This window comes from Zonotrichia albicollis, chromosome 3 (genome assembly GCF_047830755.1).
Source record: "Zonotrichia albicollis isolate bZonAlb1 chromosome 3, bZonAlb1.hap1, whole genome shotgun sequence".
NCBI lineage: Eukaryota > Metazoa > Chordata > Aves > Passeriformes > Passerellidae > Zonotrichia > Zonotrichia albicollis.
Genome location: NC_133821.1, coordinates 63,569,932 through 63,591,462, shown reverse-complemented (window position 1 = coordinate 63,591,462; position 21,531 = coordinate 63,569,932). Strand labels below are relative to the sequence as shown.

The 21,531-nt window shown below is 41.0% G+C and overlaps 1 protein-coding gene across 2 annotated transcripts in view; it reads right to left on the bottom strand.

Annotated features, from left to right (window-relative positions):
* The window catches only part of AIG1 (androgen induced 1), a 123,171-nt gene extending 103,292 nt beyond the window's left edge, over nt 1-19,879 (bottom strand). Inside the window, exon 1 of one of the 2 annotated variants that reach the window (XM_074537662.1) lies at nt 19,598-19,879. In XM_074537662.1, the coding sequence (XP_074393763.1) occupies nt 19,598-19,864 (267 nt within the window). In that variant the 5' untranslated portion in view covers nt 19,865-19,879. Of the gene's footprint in view, nt 1-19,031; nt 19,484-19,597 lie in introns of those variants that run through there. The other variant, XM_074537663.1, reaches the window with a different exon arrangement.
* Nucleotides 19,880-21,531: the final 1,652 nt, after the last annotated feature.

The window sequence follows — 21,531 nt, the reverse complement described above, 5'->3', positions numbered from 1 at the left end:
AAGGAAAGTGTTTAGCTGCACCAAGGACTGTGAAATCTCTTCATTGTTTGTGAAATTCTCATATCTCTTGAATGACTCCAGCTGATCACAACATTTTAAACACTTCTGAACTATTCTCACAATCTACTGAAGGAATTTTCCTATGGTCATTACAGGTTTAAGCTTCACATGAGGATTCTGATGAACTGACACTGGTAAGACTTCAAACACGTTACTCTGAGGGCAAAAAAAGAGTCAGGGGACACAGACCAACTAAAGATTTGAGTGTAAAGTTGTATACTAGACTATCATTAACTAAGAGGTACTCAGTAGCACCTGGTTGTGATTTTATATGCTTATATAGAAATTTTTTTGAATCAAAAGAATTCAAACCCTATCCAAGTTGTCACCCATGTAAATCTGGAAATCATTGTGCAATTGCAACATCTGCACTTGACAGGTTCAACTCATCCATTAGAATAAAGAAGAGTTATCTGTGCATGTTTAGGCATGTACCTTACTGATTCTTTCACTGCCATTTTCTGTCTAAACAGGTCAGGAAGTTTTTACACACACACATACCAGAACTGCCTTTTAAGTCTATAGTGACTGTTCAAAATCTGTTTCTATCTCCATGAAACCGAAAGACATTGAAACAAATAGCTTAGTCTTTTCTATGTGATTTTACAGTCCACTGTTTTTCAATCCTACAAAGAATTCTTACTCATACCATGTCAAATTTCTGGTTTACATTAAAGGGATGCTATCCATTCATTGGTGAGGTCTTCATTATAGATCCTGGATCCACCTTGCTGGTGTCAGCAGCAAACTAACACCAATTCAGCTTTTAACCAAGATGCGCAATGTTGATAAAAAAGTTATCACTTCAGTATCAGCCAGGCAAATTGCATATGAAATGCAGCACTAATGTAATTTCTTGAAAAAGCTTATTAAAGTTTTGCAGGTAGTTTTTCCAACAGCTAATGGTATGTTATGGAAGTGCTTATCAACTGGGAGAATAAGGATTTGAATTCCCATAGGTGGTTGCTCGTATCTGTGTGCAATATAGACAAGACAAGTACTTTGTTAGTTAAAATATAAGAGGCAAGATACAGATGTAACCAAAATTATTTTCTCCGTTGCTGGAATCGAAAGCTTCAGTTTGTCTTGGGACACTGGAGTCTTCCAGTTTAATACCTTGGACATGTACACTCCTCAAAAGGAGTCTGCCATTCCTCACCACTGATCCTGAAAACTGGAGCTAGAACCCTGAACCCCCTTAACCCTAAAAGGGGACTGCATTTTAGATTAGTGCTGAAGAGTATTGAAAATAGATGTTTACATTATCGCTGAGCAGTGCTTGCACCAAGTCCAGGCTTCTTCTGCCTTTCACACTGCCCCACCAGTGAGGAAGCTGGGGGTGAACAAGAAGTTGGGAGGAGACACAGCTGGGACAGCCGATCCCAAGAGACCAAAGGGATATCTCATAGCATATGGTATCATGTTCCTTACATAAACTGGCAGGAAAAAGAAGGAAGAGGGGAATGTTTGGAGTGATGGCATGTCTTCCAGAGAAACGGTGATGTGTGACAGAGCCCTGCTTTCCTGAAGATGGCTGAACACCTGCCTGCCCAGGCAAAGTGGCAAAAAAACTTGTTTTCCTTTGCTTGTGTGCATGGCTTTTGCTTTTCCTATTGAACTGCCTTTACCTCAGCCCACAGGTTTTCTCCCTTTTACTCTCCTGATTCTCACCCCCATCCCACCACAGGGTGATGAGCAAGGGCTGCATATGGTGCTCTGTTGCTGGCCAGGGTTAAATCATGACTACTGTACTACTGCTGCTGGTTACTGAATTTTAACTGCAGCAAAGTTTCTGAAAAAAGCTAATTTTTCTAAGCATTTAGAGAATGAAAGCATAGAAAATGTCTACATGAAGGACTTTTAGATAAGCCGCACTGAAGGGCCATAACCGATTCCTCTACATACTGTGGCAAAATTAAGCTGCTTCTTTTTCTTTTATTAATTTCTTCCTTGATGTTCAGAACATTTGATAAAATATCCTACATATTAAGGCAACAAATATTCACTAATGTAGTAAAAAAATACTACATTATTTATGTATTATTATGTATTACTGATTTGTCTGAAGAAACTGTGAAGAAGAATTACAGCTAGTATTTATAAGAAATTTAACATTTAACATTTACAGGTAGGACTTTAAACTGATAAAGAAACCTACTAGAATTCATAGCCCAAGGTATAAAGCAGTGGAAAATAATATTTTACCTGAACACATCATCCAGGGAAGTAACAATAGCTACTTTTATCGTCAATTTTCTAGATTAAGTGAAGCCCAGAGAATTTACTCCCTGTGATGACATCTTATAGCTCAGGACATTCTGGAAGAAGACAGTCAAAACTCTTGATTGACCAAGACTCATTAAATAATCCTTTTGACCTTGATAGAAGTCAGTTGGCAGAAATTCTTCATGATTTGATTATCTCCCTCTCCTACAGACATCTTTTGAATACTCATATTTAAATATAGACATACACACTTCTAAATAAACACCACTTACATCTGTCTCTTGCTGATAAAGCAATGCACAGATGATAATTCTATCATGGAAAAAAAATATTTTCAGTTACAGACCTTGACAAGGAGCTCAAAAATTTAAATGAGTGCTTTAGTTTGCCTGCTTACCAGATTAAACAGGTATTTCTAAATGGTATCTGCTTCATGGAAGAAAGAAAATTAGACTGACTCTGGCTAAAGGCCATGTCTTGAACTTTCCATTTCCTCTATGTCTATGTACAAAATGAAGACAAGATGCAAGCACTACCAGACGATAACGATGTGTACTTGTATTGCTAAGGTGTACATGGCAACACAAGGTGCAAACTAGAGGCCTTAAAACTGGATGAAGAATGCAAAGAACTTCTAGCAGTAAAAAAGTTACATCCTCATTTGGAAAAGAGCAGAAAAATAAAACAAGCCTAATTTTCAAAGTAAAATTGTTAGAAGCAGATCTGGACTATGATTAAGAGAATATAAACACCTAAAATCCTTTTGCTGCCATGATTGTTTACCACTAATTAAGCAGATAATTTTTTCACACTCCATTTGCAGCAGCATCTTCTGTTTGAAGTGTTGTGAAGACGTGTGTTTGTCCAACACAAACACTTGTAAATTTCACTTTTTGATGGTTCTAACTTTGATCAATTCAGTGTCTTTCATGACTTCAAGAAAATTGGATTTTTGAGACTTCTTTCCTGAGAACTGGCCATATGAAACATTTGATGACCTCTAACTTGGGCTCTTTACATGGTTGTCCATGTCACAGATGAGGTGGGAAAACTAAAGCTGTGGAAAAGTCACAGCAAGGATAAATAGCAAAGCTGCTTCCTTTTGTGGCTATGGTTCTTTATAAAATACTTGGACATACCTCTTGAATGGCAAAGGTCTGAAGCAGAGTTTATTCAAAGACCAACAAGAAAATGAAGAGGGAAGGAAGGATGTTTATAATAGAAGTCTGACAGCTGTAAGCTTAAAGCTCAAACCAGATTAATGACTTGGGATGTAGACTTTCAACTGATAAAAATTTGGAAGTCACTGTCATATGATTACAGATTAAAATGGCAGCCACTCTCAAGAACAGGCGTATCTGGAAACCATTCACTACATTAATTGGCATTCTGCAGAGGTAGATACCCCTTATCTGAGTATAAGAGCAAAGGCTCTTAGGACAGTACAGGACAAACCAAGCACTAGCACAAAGTAAAACACCTGACACTAAAACTGACTCTGATTCTAGAAGTAATTAGGATTCATGCCTTCTTGATATGCTTTTAACAGAAAACTCTAGATCTTCAGACTTTCTTTTTACATCATTTGCTTTAAGTCAAAGAGCTTTTTGGGCCACAAAGCTCAAAGACATACTCGGGAATTATTCAGAGAATACTGATTTCAAGCTCTGGGATGGGAACTCAAAAAACGTATACATAATAAAACATGCTTACAAAATATTCTTGTGAGAAAAAGAAAAAAACCATGAACCCTTATTCTCCCCACAGAAAAGTGTTAATTAATGAGATGACTCAAAGCTGTAAACAAAAATCTAAAGTAAACATAAAACCCAAAGGAGGTTGTGAATTAACTTGACCCTATCCACTTCACTACATAAATGCAATGCTTTTTGCTGTGTATGGCACAACCTCCTCTCTTTTATAATCCTAAGTACATATAGTCTCTCTCATAAATCACTAAACCTTTTGGCGAGGGTTGGCATTGCCTTTAGTCCTGAAAAGAGGGGGTGTGCTCCACAGCCATGAAAGCTGAATCTCCTCCCAGGCTGCCCCAGCTCAGCACCACAAGTTGCCTTTCCAAGCAGGGAGAGAAGGGCAGGCACCCAGGAACAAGCAGCAGGCCACCTGTAGGCAAGGCCTGGCTGGAAGGCCTCAGCAATCTGTCCCCAGCTGCCCCCACTTCCCCATGAGGAAGAGGGTAAGCTGCACACCACTGCCTTCAGCCAGGTCTCACCTGCAGCCACCCGAGCATTACTGCCAACCAGCGACTGCAGCAGCAACAAAACACGGCCCTGACACCCAAATGCCAGCCATACAGAGGCTTAACCATTTACATAACCACGGACTACGAAATACACTAATAAATAAGGGCACACGCAAAATTCAAGATCAGAAAGGCTGACAGGGCAATGAATTCCTCCCCAAAGCATGCACACAGCTGCCTCAGCCCAGATCCATTTGAAGATGGATCCTTCAGGCAGAAGGGCCTGAAATCAGGGATTGATCCATGGGGATCCAGGAAATATAGATGATATGTCTTCGCAATCTCTTTCACTGCAAATCACTGATCCTTTATGAATTTTCAAACAAGTAATGAATATCGGGAGAGAAAAATTGTCCAGCACAGTGAAGCAATAATCCATAGACATGAAACACATTCCGCATTTCTCTCCTCATTCAACTCCACAGCTACAAGAAGACAGTAGCACAGTAAACAAGCCTCCTCCTCCTCAACACACTTCAACTCATTCTTCCCACACACAGCTGCCACTATCATGCATATTTCAAAGCCTCCATCTGGGCTTGACAACTGTACCTTCCTTTCTTCCAGCCAACAGAAATACACGTCCTACTCAAATCGGCATGGATGATACTGTGCTGTTTATTTCAAAAAAGAAGCTGTTCCACAAGTAGGTCATGTGGGTGGAAGCCTCCATGCTAACCTATATGTTCGCTGTGTAGGTTAGAGCTGAGCTACCCTACATTCATTTTTCCCTTTTTCCAGCTAGAAATTGTCTTCAGGCAGCATGTGAGGACTCATGGTACTTGTCCAGGCTGCTGAATGCCTGGTTCTTCTGCATAAACACCTACTGTTCACACAGGGATTAACTTCACAGTATACACCCAGCAGGTTAAACATTTCCCAGAGATTCTTCATTTATGCCACATATGGTGCACAGTGCAGGTACACATCCTTCTGTCCAGAAATATGTCCATGATTCCAACAGCTGTTGCAGACTGAAGATGTCCTGAACACAGCATGCACACAGGCAAATCTTCAGTCTACAGCCGTCATCTTTTTTCTCTTAAGGTCAACTTGCCCTGCTGGAGCTATGCCTCTTGAAGTGCTGCTGCAGCAATCACCCACTCTGCACCCACAGCAGCAGCCTACGTTCTACCATTTAAATAGCTGTGTCTCTTCCTTCCTCCCCCATCAGCAGCCTGTACTCAGATCACCCTTCCTGTACCATCCAGCATGTAAACATGCACCCTGCCTCTCCGGTCTCTTGCTCTGCAGTGCCTGGGTAGGCATAGGCTGAACACAGTGCCTCTTGCAACACCAAGAAAAGCTACCAAAGCTACCCCAGGCTGTGGCTCTTATCTTGGACAGCAGAAGAAGGCGGGGCCAAGGTGGAGTTGGGTTGCTCCTGATCCACCAAGGGGGAAGCACCAGGGTTTATTCACACCCAATGGCTGTGTCCACACATTTCCCATATCTTAGTGAATAGCAGCAGCAGAGAGTCACCAGGTGAGACAGGGCAGACTGGAGGTGATGCTTAACAGCCCAAGCAGAGCAGGTTGAATAGCCACCAGCCCCACCCTGCAAAAAACCCCAAAGGCTGAACAGGGGTAATCTCTGGGCAGCCTCTGCCCCACATTACCTCCTAAACCACCTGAGATTAACATACAGATTACACAACTAAGGTAATTCCTAAAGGATTTTAATGACTATATGTCCAACCAATTTCAGTGTCTTGTCTGCTGTGATTGCATTTGGTTCAAATCACACTTCTCCGCAGAGAGATGTGAGGCTTTAGTTAGCAAATATTTCTTAAATGCTTTGAGAACTTGTTATAAAAGGTACAATGCCAGTACAAAGGAATTTTAGTAAGGAGCTTGCTATCAGAAGATGTTAATTTTTTTGGAAGGTCTCTATGTGTGTACTGCTTCTTTCTTGGAACAAGGAGAACAAAGGAGATGGTACACATGTAAGCATCCCTAAAGAGAACAGAAGAGATTGATCATTTAGAATGGTCAATTAGCTGTTTATACTATTTACCTGGGCTTTCTTTTGGGAAGACCACCAAGGAGAAAAACTGCAAAGCAAACTCCAGTGGAAAGATACTTTCAACCCAGCATACTCATTCATTTTAGGTCGTATAGAAAAAGATGTGACGTAGATCTTCTGCCACTCTGCAGGCACTACCTGTCTTCCTACTTTACCAGTATTTCCAACAAACTGAGATATGGCCTTAATTTTCCTTAAGCTGATCATACAGGTTTAAAATTTTTTCTTTGATATTTATCATAGTGCTTCGGAGGTCACCCAGGCATTTTATGCAGATTGCTGGTACACTTAATCATTTCAGTGTCTTCCTGCAGTAAATCAGAAGACATTATATTAATAAAAGATGGGTCTGTTCCAGGTCTGATTCAGAATGCTGAACCTCCATCTACCTGGCTTAGAAAGAGTTCTTTAAAAAGGTCACTTTACTCTATGGAATTCTGAGTATCAAGGATACGTCTCCTCTCACACAAGATATATACACTCGAGACCAGCATGAAGACACTGCAGTGATTCAGAATGAGGCTCAAGGCTGTCTATAGCACAGCCTAGCCAAAGAGACCTCGTCTGAAAATACACCACTGAGATACAGGCACACCATGCAAATAAGTATCTCATAAAACATGTTTACCTCCATCACTACAGTTCTTTGTCTGGCAAAGACTGTTTGGTCACATTCACTTAACACATAAGACAGGCAAAATACAAGGTCTGCAAGGGCAAGACTGGCCAGAAGAGAACTTGTACCCATATTGTTATTTTTTGGTTTTGCCTTCAAAATACTTACTAATTCTTGTTATCAGGCTGTACATAGTTAAAAAATAATAAATAAAAAATAAAAAGAAAAAAGAAAAAGGTTAAGCAGTTGTTATTTTCTGGGCTTGGATTTATCACACTCTTCTGACTCTCACTTTCAAATTTAAGCTTGCATTGACTATTCTACACAGCACAGGTACAATTTCTATGAAATAAGGTAATATTTATGATTAAGTCACAACTTTCAGTGTTATAGTCCTCTTGTGACATCGATCTGTCCCTTGCTAGAGGGAAATTTAACACATTTTCAATTAATACCACCAGAACTGCAGCCCAGCCCTGCGTTCAGCACAGGAAGCAGGCAGGATACAGATTCTAGGGGGTCATATGTTGAGCATTCCTTGTTCCAAACATCACTTGACATCCTGGCTGACATATCTTAAAAGATATTGACTCTAAGCCACCTAGTTCAAGCAGAAGTTTATTTGTATTGACCTGGATTACAGGCAAACTGATTTTATACATCTGTCTCTGTATGTGTCCACTGGGCACGTGTTCAGCCTTGCTTATGGTTGGAAATGGGGGAGTGGAGCCATGGCAGGCTTATCTCTACCTGGTAACCCCTGACAAAAATGAGTATGTTTTCATGTGGGTTTGAGGAGAAAGTTATCACTGTGAAGTGTGTATTTCTCTCTTTCCTTACTCCTAAATTGCACCAGGTGTGTCTGCATACAGCCAAAATTCGCACCTACAAACAAGGTACAAGTACTTGTATATGTTCACATGAAAAAAAGAGAAAGAAGCTGTTTCTATTAACAGCTGAAAAGCTAAGCATCTAAGCAATGTTCAAAAACATTTTTGTTCATTTCACTGAAAGTAGCAGATTTCAAACCTCATGATGATTGTTAAAAGACAAGTTTTCTTATTAGGAAATATAAAATACAATTGAAATAATTTTGGCATCTCTTTTAAAACAAGTACATTACAAAAAACAAAGATGGAAAATGTTGGAATAAATATCGATTGCCGATTCTGTACATAATTTTGATTTTTCATGTTAAATGTGAGTTTTTATCAAGGACCTGCTTCTGAATTGGAAATTTTATCATAAAAAAATTCAATGGCAGACTACCAAGAAATGACAAGATTTTAACACCATAACAAACATTAGGATCATGATCCGTTATGCTTAACACTTACAGGCTTTTTTTTCCTGTAACCAGGATGCTCAAAAACTTGTTCAAAAACAGAAAGCAAAGCTAAGAGTCTTATGTAACAGCATAATTTCCAAACTGGTTTATTTAAGGCCACGCCACAGCAAGATCAAGTTTTTCTAATGGAAGATGGCTTATTTTCTATTGGTTTGGGTCTATACAAGGTGCTTTAAAAACACGAGAGAATGAATGACACTGAGTAGGTCTGGTATTTGGGAAGGACAGGGTGAGAACACAATACATGAGAATGAATGCACTAGGAGGAAAGACAGTATGTGTGAATGGTGCAGAAGGAGTGTAAGGAGTACGTGGGGTAAGAAAAGCAGCACTTGACAGGAAAACACAGGCTTCTGGAAGAGCACTGGGAGTGTAATTAGAACTGCAATGCAGAGCTGAAAGACCAAGGAGATTGCTAGGTTAGAAGATACTAGAACCAGGGAAGAGAAATTGGATAGGGGGATTCCTGTAAGAAAAAAAAAGGCACAAAATATACTGATAGCTGACAGCAACTTGTAACTGAGGAGCGTGACAGGGTGATAAGGGGCACAAATGGATCAGGGCAAAGGGACAGTACTTTCACTGACAAAGCCAGCAGGGGATGAAAAGAATCATCCCTTGCACACCTTCAAGAACATTCATATTTTGCTTTTATGTTGCAGGTTGAATTTTAAAATCAAGAAGTTCAGATCCCACTGGTCCAAATCCTCAAAGTAACAAGAGGTCCCTCCAAGCTTTTCTAAAATGCATTGTCATAAAATACATCTCATCATTTGAACTCAGCCTTGTAATTAATAGGGAGCAAAACAGCTTTGAAGTATTTTGGTAATATTTGGTAATAATTTTAAGTAGCTTCTGCCTTAAACCATGACAAAAAGAAAATAAAACTTAGCCTGAAATTATACATAACTTAAAAGCAGAGAATACAATCTATGAAAAACCAGAGGTGTCTAGCTTCTGAATTATACTGGCAATGAGTCAAGGAGATTTGAATGCTAATCTTCTATAATAATATATTAGAATTAGAAAGATCATTAGCTCCTTAATAAATGCAGGAATATCCCTTTCTAGCCACGGTAGGTCAGGGGACAGCTAACCCAAAAGCTGTCTGCTCTCGCCTGTCCTCTACAGTTGACACTGAAAAACTCGAACAGCATCTTGAACCACTGTCATCTCTGACCCATTGTTCATTAATTGGTCACCTAGACTGACTTCAGTAGTAGTAGGACCTATTTACCCTGAGATGTGCACAGCATATGGAGAGGCTATGGAACAGAGCAGCTTTTATGACAGTTTGATATTTTCAAATTATGCGCAGCATAGGTAAATAACTATTATATCAAATGTATACGAAGATGTGTATCCACACCTGAACACACCAAATCCCTTCCAGCCTCCTGAATGGCCACTTTAAAAGTACAGTGCCATGCAGTTCCACACAGCAGAGGTTTCCACTGTGACTCACACATTCTTGGGACTCACTTCCTGGGACCTACTGGAATGCAGACAATTGTGTCTACTGCACAGTCCTTGGAATACAGAACAAGAAAACCCAGGTTAAGAAAGTTTTCACAGCATGGAGTCTCCATTTGTTTGTAAGCCTAAGTGAACAGCAATGGGGACCTCTGCATCTGTCAGCGCATATGGCTTCTAGCTGGGGACGAGCTTCGCAAGCCCCCTGCGCTGAGCACAGCTTGCTAAGCTAGACACGATGCGCAGAGAAGTGGTGCTGTGGCACCAGTGCCCCCAGCCAGGGGGGCTGTGTGGGGAGACTGCGTGGGCGTGCGGGAGGAAGAAATGACAGTGAGGAAAAGGAAAGAAGGGAAGTCTGAGGGAGCTAACACATGCTGGTTTAGTCAAGAAATACCAGCCACCCTGCATCTCCACCCTTTGCTTTCCCTCACTTTGTCCTCATAGCTGGCAGTCAAATACCTAAATACCAGTTTGTCACAACACAGAACTGGTCGGCACAGTGCACTCTGTCACCTACGTGCCCCAGGTACAAAGTGCTGTCATGTCTGATTCCTTTTCTCCCTCACTTCCCTACTTCCTTTCCTTACACGGCTGAGCCTGCACAAGCCCTGGCCATAAACAACTTGTGTCCTCCCTATGGGCAAGGGCCCCACTGCCGTGCCTCAGGATCAGCCACTTGCCCCAACATCAGCTGTCTGAAATGCTTCCACCCCTTTCACGGGCATGCGCTTGTTAAGCACCTCGCAGGGAAAACATCCCTTCTGTATTCTTGCATTTCACCAATTCATATAGCAGCAGTTCAAGTCAGCAGTTTCTTTTTCTTCCTTTTGCATCTGATCAAGTACATTTAGGAACATATGCCACCTGTACTTTGCATGTGGAACTCCCACTCGTGCTGAATTCTAATAATATTAGCAATAATAATAAATAACGATTTATTACTTATGTGCTGTCAGGACCAGAAGGCTTCAAGACACATTATAAAATATACACAAATATAGGGAAGAAAAAAGTAAATTTACCCTCAGGTACAGAAACCCCTTAGGTTTAAAAAAATATACAAATACAGACAGCACGGCCTGAAACCAAAAATGAGCCAATCAATCCATAACAGATTTAAATTTTATTTCTCAGCTAGGTCTCTCCCTGCACAAGCAGTCTGAAGAGTCTAGCAGCATTTGTAGAGTTAAGATTCAGCCTCTTAAATTGTTTCAGTTGGACCAATTAATTGCAAAAACCCACTACCCCTTGTGCATTGCTTTACATGTAAGGAAGAAATTAGTGAGGGATTTTACATCCTGCTCTCCTGCACATTCTATTCTACTTTACCAGGACACCAAATATTCAGCTAGGAAAAATGCAGCAGCACTAGTTTTGTTTTAAGCTACACTGCAGAGTCCTCATGCACTTTAAAACAACTAACTTGACAGACAACTGCAGCAAAAATACCTGAACCATGTCAGCTACAAACAGATTAAAGTGGAAATTATTATACAACTTCATCTTCTGGCATATTTGTTTGGAAAACCTACTGTAAACTGGATGCTTGTATGGGCAGTGGCAAGACAGGATGTTCAGGGAATACAACTAGAGGCATTCAAATGGTACTTTGAAACTCTCAAGGGAAAAATGGGATTTAGCTACATTGCCAGAAGAAGCTTTCATACAAATGAAAATCAGGTTCTTATTTTCCCCTAGCATTTCACATAAGCTTAGCCTGTTTTCAACCAACAGAATCCCTAAAACTTGCAGCATAAAAGCAATTGTGCAGTATTAAAAAAAACCCCCAAAACTTAATCACAGTTCTAATTGGGAGAGGGGCTTGTTTTTAAGTCTTACCAACACATACTTATAAATTTTAACTTAGAGTTTCTTCCTGTCTGAAAAGTCTGGAAGTTTTACTTCCAACAGATTTTTTTTTTCTTCAGAGTTGGGTTAACTTTTCCATCCACTGAAGTTAAACACAGCTTTTTCAGTGGTAGCATATTTAACTATGCTGAGTTGAAAAAATCTTGCATTATACATAGTAAGAGTAATGGAACAAAACCTGCAATGCTTTGAAGACTAATAATAAATTCAGAGCCTTGGAAAATACAGTACAGGGAAAATGTAATTATACAAATAAATGCTGGCAAATAAGGCAAAATTTGAAAAAGCTTTTATTGGAAGGATGAAAGCTTTTCATATTCACTCATTCAAAGAGTTGGTCTACAAAATAATTCAGCTGTCAATTTTGTTTCTACCTTATATGCCATATTTACCCATATATACATACATACAGAGGAACACCAAGATGACAAGACTAGGCCTCATATTCAATTACTTTAAAAATCCCAAAAACCTACACTGAAAGGAGTCTGATATTTTGCATGAATGTTTTGCAAGCAATAACATCACTTTAATTTCAAATACAGAAATATCCAATGTGAACTTTCTTATACAACAATATTTATTTCACTCTTGAATTCTACAGAATTCATACTAACCTGACACTGGTGGTGATCATTTTTACATCTACTGTCTGGAATTGCATTAGCAATTAGAACTCCAAATGACAAGAAATTCTCCACTCATAATGAGCTTCTCCCAACAGCAGAGACTATATTAAAGTAGCACAATTGGAAAAATGTTTTCTACATATTGCATTAGGATATGCAGGCCCTCACAGAACCTATTATTACATATGGAAGGTTGCAACTTAGAAAATACTTCATCTAATAGAAGGAATCTAAGATTTTTTTTTTATTGGTTTGTTCAGGTAAAAACACACTCAGCATAATCCTTCATAATGAATCTCATATATTGTGCTCAACAGACTGCAGAATTGCATATTTTTTCTTTATTACGTTCTATCGTTTTACTTTATTCAAATCTTCAAACTTATATCTGTGGAATGTGAAGGTTTTTTAATTTCATAAAGGCTTTTTCTTTACTTATAGGTCAACTTCAGATTTGTTGTACAGTGGAATATTACCATATTCTTTTCCAGCCTAAGGACTGGAAGCCTAAGGCAATCTACGCTACAAATCCTTGTACATCCTCAGGTTCATGTAACTGCAAAGAATCAAGTGTTATTTTATTATTATTACAAATATATTTAAATTAGAACACTAAGTTTGCAATTTTCTATATTAGTTAAGAATATTATTTGATAGGTTATATAAATCTTTACTACAGCTTAAGAAGGTCAATCTTCCAGAATCCATTTCTTGTATGAACTTACATGGCTGCATTAACATAACACAAATATAACGCCAAAAATACATTGATCAAATAATTTTTAAATACTTATATTCACAATGGATTAGGACAGCTCAGAACCCAAATGACTTCAGCAAAGCACACAAACATAGAATACTAGACATGTTGTCCTTGTTTAAGCTAATTGTTTAAAACAATTTTTCCATATGAAGGCATGTAAGATTATCTGAATTATCCTTATCACTGTAATAAAATTTTAAAGAAGTTGTCATCATTTGAAACTCTTCTGGCAAAACTCTACAGGCGTGTACTACAGACAGTACACTGGTGTAAAACACAGCTGCATATCACTTACCTACTCCAAGTTCTAAAATAAAATTACTGACATTAGTTAAATCTATCATCATAGAAAGTGATCCCAATTTTTCCTCTCTTCCATTCACCTGCTTTATGCTGCCAATCCTACTGCCAACACAAATAGTCAAGATAGCCATAACTTCCCTGAGAATTCTCAAATTAAATGTACATCATACTTAACTACAACTGTAAAATAAAGGGCAGACTAATGCAATGTGAAAACAGAACACTTCAATGTAGTGCTCAAATTCCACTCAATTTGTAATAGCGCTTCCAACAGCAAATGGAAAATACGGATCTATGAATAAAGAAGGGTGACACTATTACATTTTTATTACTGCATCAACAGCACTATACATTACTCTTCCCCAGACATGTTTACAGCCCAAGAGTGAAAAAATAGCTCTAAAATACTTAAAAAGCTCTTCTACATATATTGTTACCTTTTCTCTGAAATACCTTAACTATCATTAAGAATCATCTTGTTATTCCTTAAAAAACTGTCCTTTTTTATGTAAACTGATACATTTTCCATTGACTGTATTATCTGTAACACCACAGAGGTATTTAGATATGATAGTTAATTACTACTGGGAATAATGCATAGTAATATTTTACACTTCTGGAATCTTTTCACTCAAAAGCCATAAAACACTTGCATATCAGGCTAACTTTACAGATGATGAAAAAGGAAACCATAAGGTGAAATTTATTTTACTAAGGGAAATCCTGTAAAAGAGTCATAGTTATATTCCACAGAGTGTGGAATGTGTTTTCACTTTTGTCCTCTGCTTGTGGCAACTGTAACCCATACAGTTAGCAATGAAACTCACTCAATTTCAAATAATACACCAATGGTACTGTTTATTATTCCTTCATTCTGAAACTATTGGCCTCTAGTATTTTCTGGTCCTTTTATTTCCTATCAGCTCCACTAAATCCAAATTGGGCACAAATCACCAAAATTTTTAGCTGCATTTTGCTAAACTGATATCTTTTTTGTTGTCCAATAACTGTATCACATGCAGCTTAATAACTAATACACTAATTAAATAAATTATAAGTCTAATAACTGGAATTTCTAGTCCTGTTGATAACAAGGTCCTCTGAAAGTTTTCAGAGACAAGGATATAAGTTCTGACCACTTATTTGAACTTAATCAAACTAAATCTAAAGGTGTTTTCGGAAAAAAACCTTCAGCATTTACTGGCAAAAAAATGTGTGCTGGGAACAGAGCACATACCTATTTTTTGTAGAACTCAATCTGCCAGGCAACCTATAAAAAGTTCACACAGACATCCTGCTATTTCTTTCAAGAGAATAATAAATGTATAACTCAGGCAGATTTATATATGAGCAAAATCTGTTCCTCTCTAGCTTTGGCTGCGCTGAATCAAGTCATAGGAATACTCAGGTTAACATTCTGATATTCAAAATGGGACTATTAATTTTATTATGTTAATCATAAAACATAACACTTGAGACTGCTTCCAAAAATCTGGCCTTGCTTTCTGTCTCTTTAACTACCCTGTGCTGCCTATCAGGGAGACCTTAAGATTATAAAATGCAAAACCAAAAAACCATAAATTTATTAATATATGTGCACTTGTGTCTTGGTTTACTCTACTTTCTTTGAGGAATAAGGTTTTCAGAAAAACTGCACAATGAAAACTAGAAGCTATTTAGACCAGCACATCCCTTACTAAGGAGGTACATACTTACAACTCTAAGTTACTTTTCTACTAATTATTACACACACTCAAACACATAAAGTAGATTTGGTCTTCTTTTGGCACCCACAGGCTCTCCACTTTATTCCAGAAGACAAATTCTATTTAATTTTGCCTCCTCTCCCAACAAAAGTAAGAGATCCAAGAGAAATTGAAGAATAAAATGCAATAGCAACTTTTAAACAAGTGGGTGCAATGGATTCCTCAACAAATGTGTATTTATAAAGGCAAGTATGTGATTGCAGTGTATGCAGGATGACCAAGCACTATTATCTTTAATCCAGGTACTTCAAGTACCTGCAGAACTGCACAAGGAGAATTTCTGAGGGATTTATATAAGATGACAAACTTGTTGCAAAGAATCATATTTCCTGGCATCATTTCCTGCCTAACTTAAATTTCAGCTATGAGGCTCAACAATGTGTTTATGGGGTGCAGCACAGGACAGTGCTGTCCTGCAGCATTCTGCTATTAAAGGACAAAATCGTGAATCTGAGTTAAACAAAGGCAACTATAAAAGAAATTTTAGGCCCATTTCTTTAAATATCCCATCTGAATCCAATTCTTTGCTATTTTCACAGGAAGTAACCTCAGGGCTTTGTTTGTGTTTTGAGTTTAAATGAAAGCAACACGTAGTTTTGAACTAGCCTGAATATTCAGTTTCATAATTCCATTTGCTGGGTCCACCAACTGATTTTGGCAGCAACTTTACCTCTTCACACCTTGGTTTTGCACTCTATACATGACAAAGAAGACACTGCTGTCTTTTCTGGGTGGGCTTTGGAATACACAGGTACTAGGCAAGTATCTTTACCACCTTTACAAAAAGTAGGGTAAATATCTACCACCTCTATATACAGAGAAGAAAGGCTGAAGTGGAGATATTACTGTTAGTAGCAGCAGTCGGGAGCATCTTGAATGTAATGTCAAAACATATTGCCTGTGCCTTGCTTCATAAACCAGAAAAATACTCCACTGTCACTGGTGTTTTAGGGAATGCTGCCACCAGATTTGCAATTGCAAAAAAAATATTAAGTCATAAGAATGACAGCAGTTAAAATTCATTGGTTGCACTTATTTTCTTTCCTAATTTAAAGACAGAAGAGATTAGGGATGAACACTGGTATCCAAAACACTAAACACTACTTAGACATGAACATCCAAAATACTTTGGATCAACATGGACATTACATTTGTATTTAAAAACTTCCTCTTAATGCTCAACTTCTGTGAACAGTGTAAGGGTTCAAAGTCTGCTGTTCAAACCATTGCATACACTTATAATGTTTTACTGCCCCACGTTTTAGAGTCCAAACTACTAGATTATCATAATTCAGTTCAAAAGCATAATACCTGCTGATAACTGTAAATAATTTATCACAGCCCCTCTACAAAACTGGCTACTTAAGACTTCAAGAGATTTATGGATGCTGAAACTGGAACGAACATCCCTTTGCAAATGGACAGATGGAAAAAATTCCAAATTACTTTACAGATTAAAGTAATAAACTGACTTTTCTCAAAAACTGGTAGCAGTTTTTGGAAGCAGAGAGAACTTCTACGTGCTTCTGTGATGTCAAAGATGAAATCTCTGTTTGTGGAGGTACAATCTGTAGCAAGAACACACGTCTGCCAAGACTCTGGCATTGATGATATTTTGTCTAGACAGCCTTTGAATGTGACTGACACAGGAACAGTGCACATGGCTGAGCAAACTGAAACTTATGGAAGAGCTTTTCAAGACTTAGTCAAGATACAGGATTTTGGAAATATGCCTAACATCCTCTAACCATGCCTCCTGGTACCCTCCTCAGGAATCTAACTGGTTTTGTTTTGTCAAATCTCCTAGCTGTCACAGGGAACAGTAAGATACTGGCAGGGCTATTTGGACATAAAGACATATCATTGGCAAATGGAGAGCTCTGCATGCTGGCTAGTCCCTGAGAAAGGCATTCAAGTCACTGAATTGTGTGTTATTTTGAAGGACAGAACACTGTAAGAAATAGCTAAATCTTTCCTCAACTACTGGGCTTGACTATGGGAAACACATGACAACTATTAGCTAAAGGACAGAAATAACTAGCTGCAGTTGATAACTATTCTAGCTATTTTAGAAAGCACTACATATTTACCATGACCTTTTGAGCCCTGACAGAAGTAGACTGGACCATGTATATACTTTGATGGAAAAGCCCATGTGAACTTGCCATTGACAAGGCTATAATTTTTGGGAAATGATGACTATCATTTACAGTTAAATTTTCACTGTATGACAGCCCCAGTTGACTTAGTCCTCAAGCAACTGTCAGGGCTAGGAGAAAAGAGAAAAAGGTGAAGGAGACTCAAAGAGATTATCAGCTTTTAGCTTTGGCTCATTCACTTCCAGTTCAACTGTCACTGAAGTCAACAGCTACCCCCCTAACTTACTGGGATTTTATTTTAACTTCAATTAAAAATATTACAGACAGTACTGTTCAGCAACGCAAAAGGTAAAAAAACATAGATTCTAGTTTGTCCTCCAGATAAACATCAAGCCTTAAGACAGTAATTTAGAGTTACTGCTGTGGAACCTCAGAGCTCCAGCAAATTTTTGCACCTGCAAAAAAAAATTATCCTAAGTGAAAAATATAGTGGATTCTTCTTCTCTGCAAATAAAATACGGACCTCAGTGAACTTTAACCTAATCCTGATACAGAAATTTGCCTGCTTGACCTGCTTGGCCATGAGTGTTTGAGCCTTTGGTCTCCAAGCCCACAAATTCAACCTATAGAGTCAGTAACATGTGTGTAGGCAATAGCAGCAGTACTTGTGAATGTACAATGAAATTCTGAGAGAGGTGTTATCACTGGGAGGCACTGAAATACTTGCATTTTGGTACTTTTCAGTGAGTTGGAACCGCAAAATTTCTCACCTAGTTACACCGTGGATACAAAGAAAAAGAAGTATTTTGATCTAGGTACTAGGTGTAAGTTGGCTATCATATTTCTGAACCAGAAATGAAGTTTCTCCTCCCATCTCCTCTCTTCCTCCCGCCCCCTCTCCTCCCACCTGCACTAAGGGAACACTTGCTATGGGGGCGGCACGCCTAGGAAGCTCAGATTAAAAATACCCTGACTAGCACCTGGTGTTCTCCTGCAGGCCAGCATGCTGGTGACTCCAGCAGATCTGGACCCTTATGAAGAAATATGATGAAATGACATGTCTTTTATTTCATACACTCGTTTATGGATATGCAGCCAAAACTAACTGGATCTAGCAAGTTGGAGTTGCCTGGCTCTTTTTGCATCACTGACACACTTGCACCTGTCACGGATGGATTCCTCAGAAGGGCCAAAAGGAGCAAGACACATATTTTATTTTGACAGCACACGGGAGCCAGATGCTGGGCCAGCAGGTTCTAGTGTTCACTCTCGGCCATTAGAAAAGGCGAAACACATCAGCAGCACTGGTTCGGGTGGCAGGCCGTCAGGCGCACCTTCCCCGCGGCCGCTTACAGGCAGCAGCCGCTCGGCTTTGTCCGTGCCCGTCTCCGTTCAAACCACCCGGCTCCGCGGAGTCCGGCTGGCCCCTCTCACGGCCGGCCCTGCAGCCCCAACATGTCGCCGCCCCGCTTTAAGGTCACCGCATGGCGAAGCCGTCGAGTGCCGGGGCCGCGATGCACCCGGGCCGCGGCCGCTCCACGGGCAGCCCGAGGGAGGGGGCAGGGCCACGGCCGCCGCCGGGGGCACTTACCAGGTCTATGAAGGTCAGAAATTTCCAGCTGCCTCCATAGGTCTGATGCGCGGGCATGTCAATGGCCTTGTAATTGCACAGGATGGAGCAATAGGACAGGAGGATGGCGGCGTGCAGCACCTGGCACGGCACCAGCGCCATGTTTGCGGCGCGGGGTGCGCCTCCGTGTGCCTGTGTCTGTGTCCCAGTGCCCCGCGTGTGAGTGTCCGTGTGTCCCGGTGTGTGTGTGTGTATCCCTGGGTGTGTGTGCGCGCCGTGCGGGCGGGACTCCGAGCGCCCCCGCGGCCCCGGCCGGGGCGGAGCGCAGGGCCCGCGCGGTGCGGCGGCGGCTGCGGCGGCAGCGCGGGGCAGGGGGGCCGCAGGGCCGGGCGGCGGCGGCGGCGGCCGGGCGGGCTCGGCGCCCTCCCGAGCCTCAGCTCCGCGTCCGGGCCGGGCCGGAGGAGGCCGGGCCGTTCCCGAGGGAGGGGAGGGACGCCGGTGTGAGCACGAGTTAAGCGCAGAACCCGGCTGCCCGCCGGTTTTCAAGCGGGAGCTACAATGACTCAGCAGTTATGGGTCATGCCTGCCTGGCTGGGAGCAGCGCTCCGGCTCCTGTGTGACCCCCCCGCGGCCCGCGCTGCCAATGGATGGGAGCGCGGCCGGGGACGCCCGGGAGAGGCCGCGGAGGGGGGGCGGCTCTGGCTGAGCGCCCTGCCTGCCGCGCCAGGGCTGCCCTTCGTGCGTCCGCACCCCGCTTGTGTCTGTACCCTTCGTGTGTCCGCACAGCGGCCCCGCCGCGCAATGCATTTGTTTTGCCCTCTGTGTTCCTGAGGAACCTTCAGGTTTCTGCTCATCCACAGACTTTTGCTAGGAGTGGGCTCTCCAGTGCCTACAAGCCTGGGAGATGGGAGCCTCCTGGTCCCTGGGTTGAAATGAAGTACCAGCACTGTAAGGCATGATGCCCTCGGACATCGTACCAATGTTGAGCATGTCTTACAAGGAAAGGCTCGGGGAGCTGGGCCTGTTCAGCCTCGAGAAGTGATGACTGAGAGGGACCCTCATCAATTTCTGGGAGTATCTTAAGGGAGTTTGTCAAGGGGATGTATTCAGGCTCTGCTCAGTGGTGCCCAGCAGTAAGAAAAGAGGCAACAGACAGAAACTGACGCACAGGAAGTTCCACCTGAATATGAGGAAGGATTTCTTTACTGTGTGAGTGACTGTGCACTGGAACACATTGCCCAGAGAGGCTGTGGAGTCTCCCTGACTGGAGATGTTTGAGAACCATCTGAACACAATGCTTTGTGCCATGTGCTCTAGGATGATCCTGCTTGAGCAGGGAGGTTGGACCAAATGATCCACTGTGGTCCCTTCTAGCCTGACGCATTCTGTGATTCTGTCCTGTCAGCAGAGGTTTGATCACCACAGGGATCCTTGATACTAGGAGAAATCAAGGGGGGGCTCATGTTTTGGACTCCTACACCTTAAGAAAGAAAGCTCTTAAGATGCTTGATTGCAGAGTAAGTATTAAATTGCTTCACTATCTGGAAAAGTTATTTTAAAGGGGAAAAAACCCATGAGCAGTGATGCCTGGGCTTGGATAGAGAAATCACTTCTATAAAGTACCATCTCCATACATCTGTCTTATGAAATAAATATTTGAACAATAAGGTGCTTTATCATGGTTGAGCTGCTTGGAAGGTAAAAAGAATCAGTGATTGCGCAATGCATTCCCTGCTTCTATTCCACTAAGTCAAAGTCCTTTCATCTGATACCAACTGTGCTCAAGTTCTGCAAAAATGAAGGGTTTTTAGGAGAACACATGCTAGCAGCTATCCTCAATGAATTTAGCACTGTTCAAGGTCTCTGCTTATGCAGAGGAGTTGTATGTCATATGTATGAATGTATAAAGAATCCTCTAGGAGCACAAAGCATGAACGTAGCACCAGATGCTTTAGATAATCTTATCCATCAGTTCACAGACCCAGCAAGCACATAGGGCAATCATACCCTTGTTTGTGGCATGTGTTTTAGTCTTGCCGGCTGAAAGTCTTGCAGTCTCCCTGAAGCCTCAAGATGCAGTGTAAGAGTCACCTGAGTGTAATGTAGTGGCCTGGAGTACAACAGGAGACCAGACTAGTGACAATTTCAGTGTGACCCAACAGAAGGGCGTCTGTGAAGCAGCATGGCTGCTGGTGGGGACCTGATGTCTGTTGTGTTTGCATGCAGGAGGTTTCACTTCTCTGGACCTGTGAATATTCATTAGTGGCTCAGGTGCAGTAAGTGAAATCCTGGAGCACATCTTCTGTTTTGGTTTTATTCAAAAGGAGTCCAGCTTGCTTTCTGAAACTGTGTCAAGTTGCAAAAGCTCTCAAAGGAAAGTTACTCTGTGCAGAACTCTACAGTGTTGTGATCAGCCTCTTGACAGCAAGAGTTTGGGGCTGTATGAGCCTTAGGCAGCCTGTCCCCTAGTTTTCTTCTCCACCACCCCCTACAATATACAGGAACTCACTCCTTTGGTCAT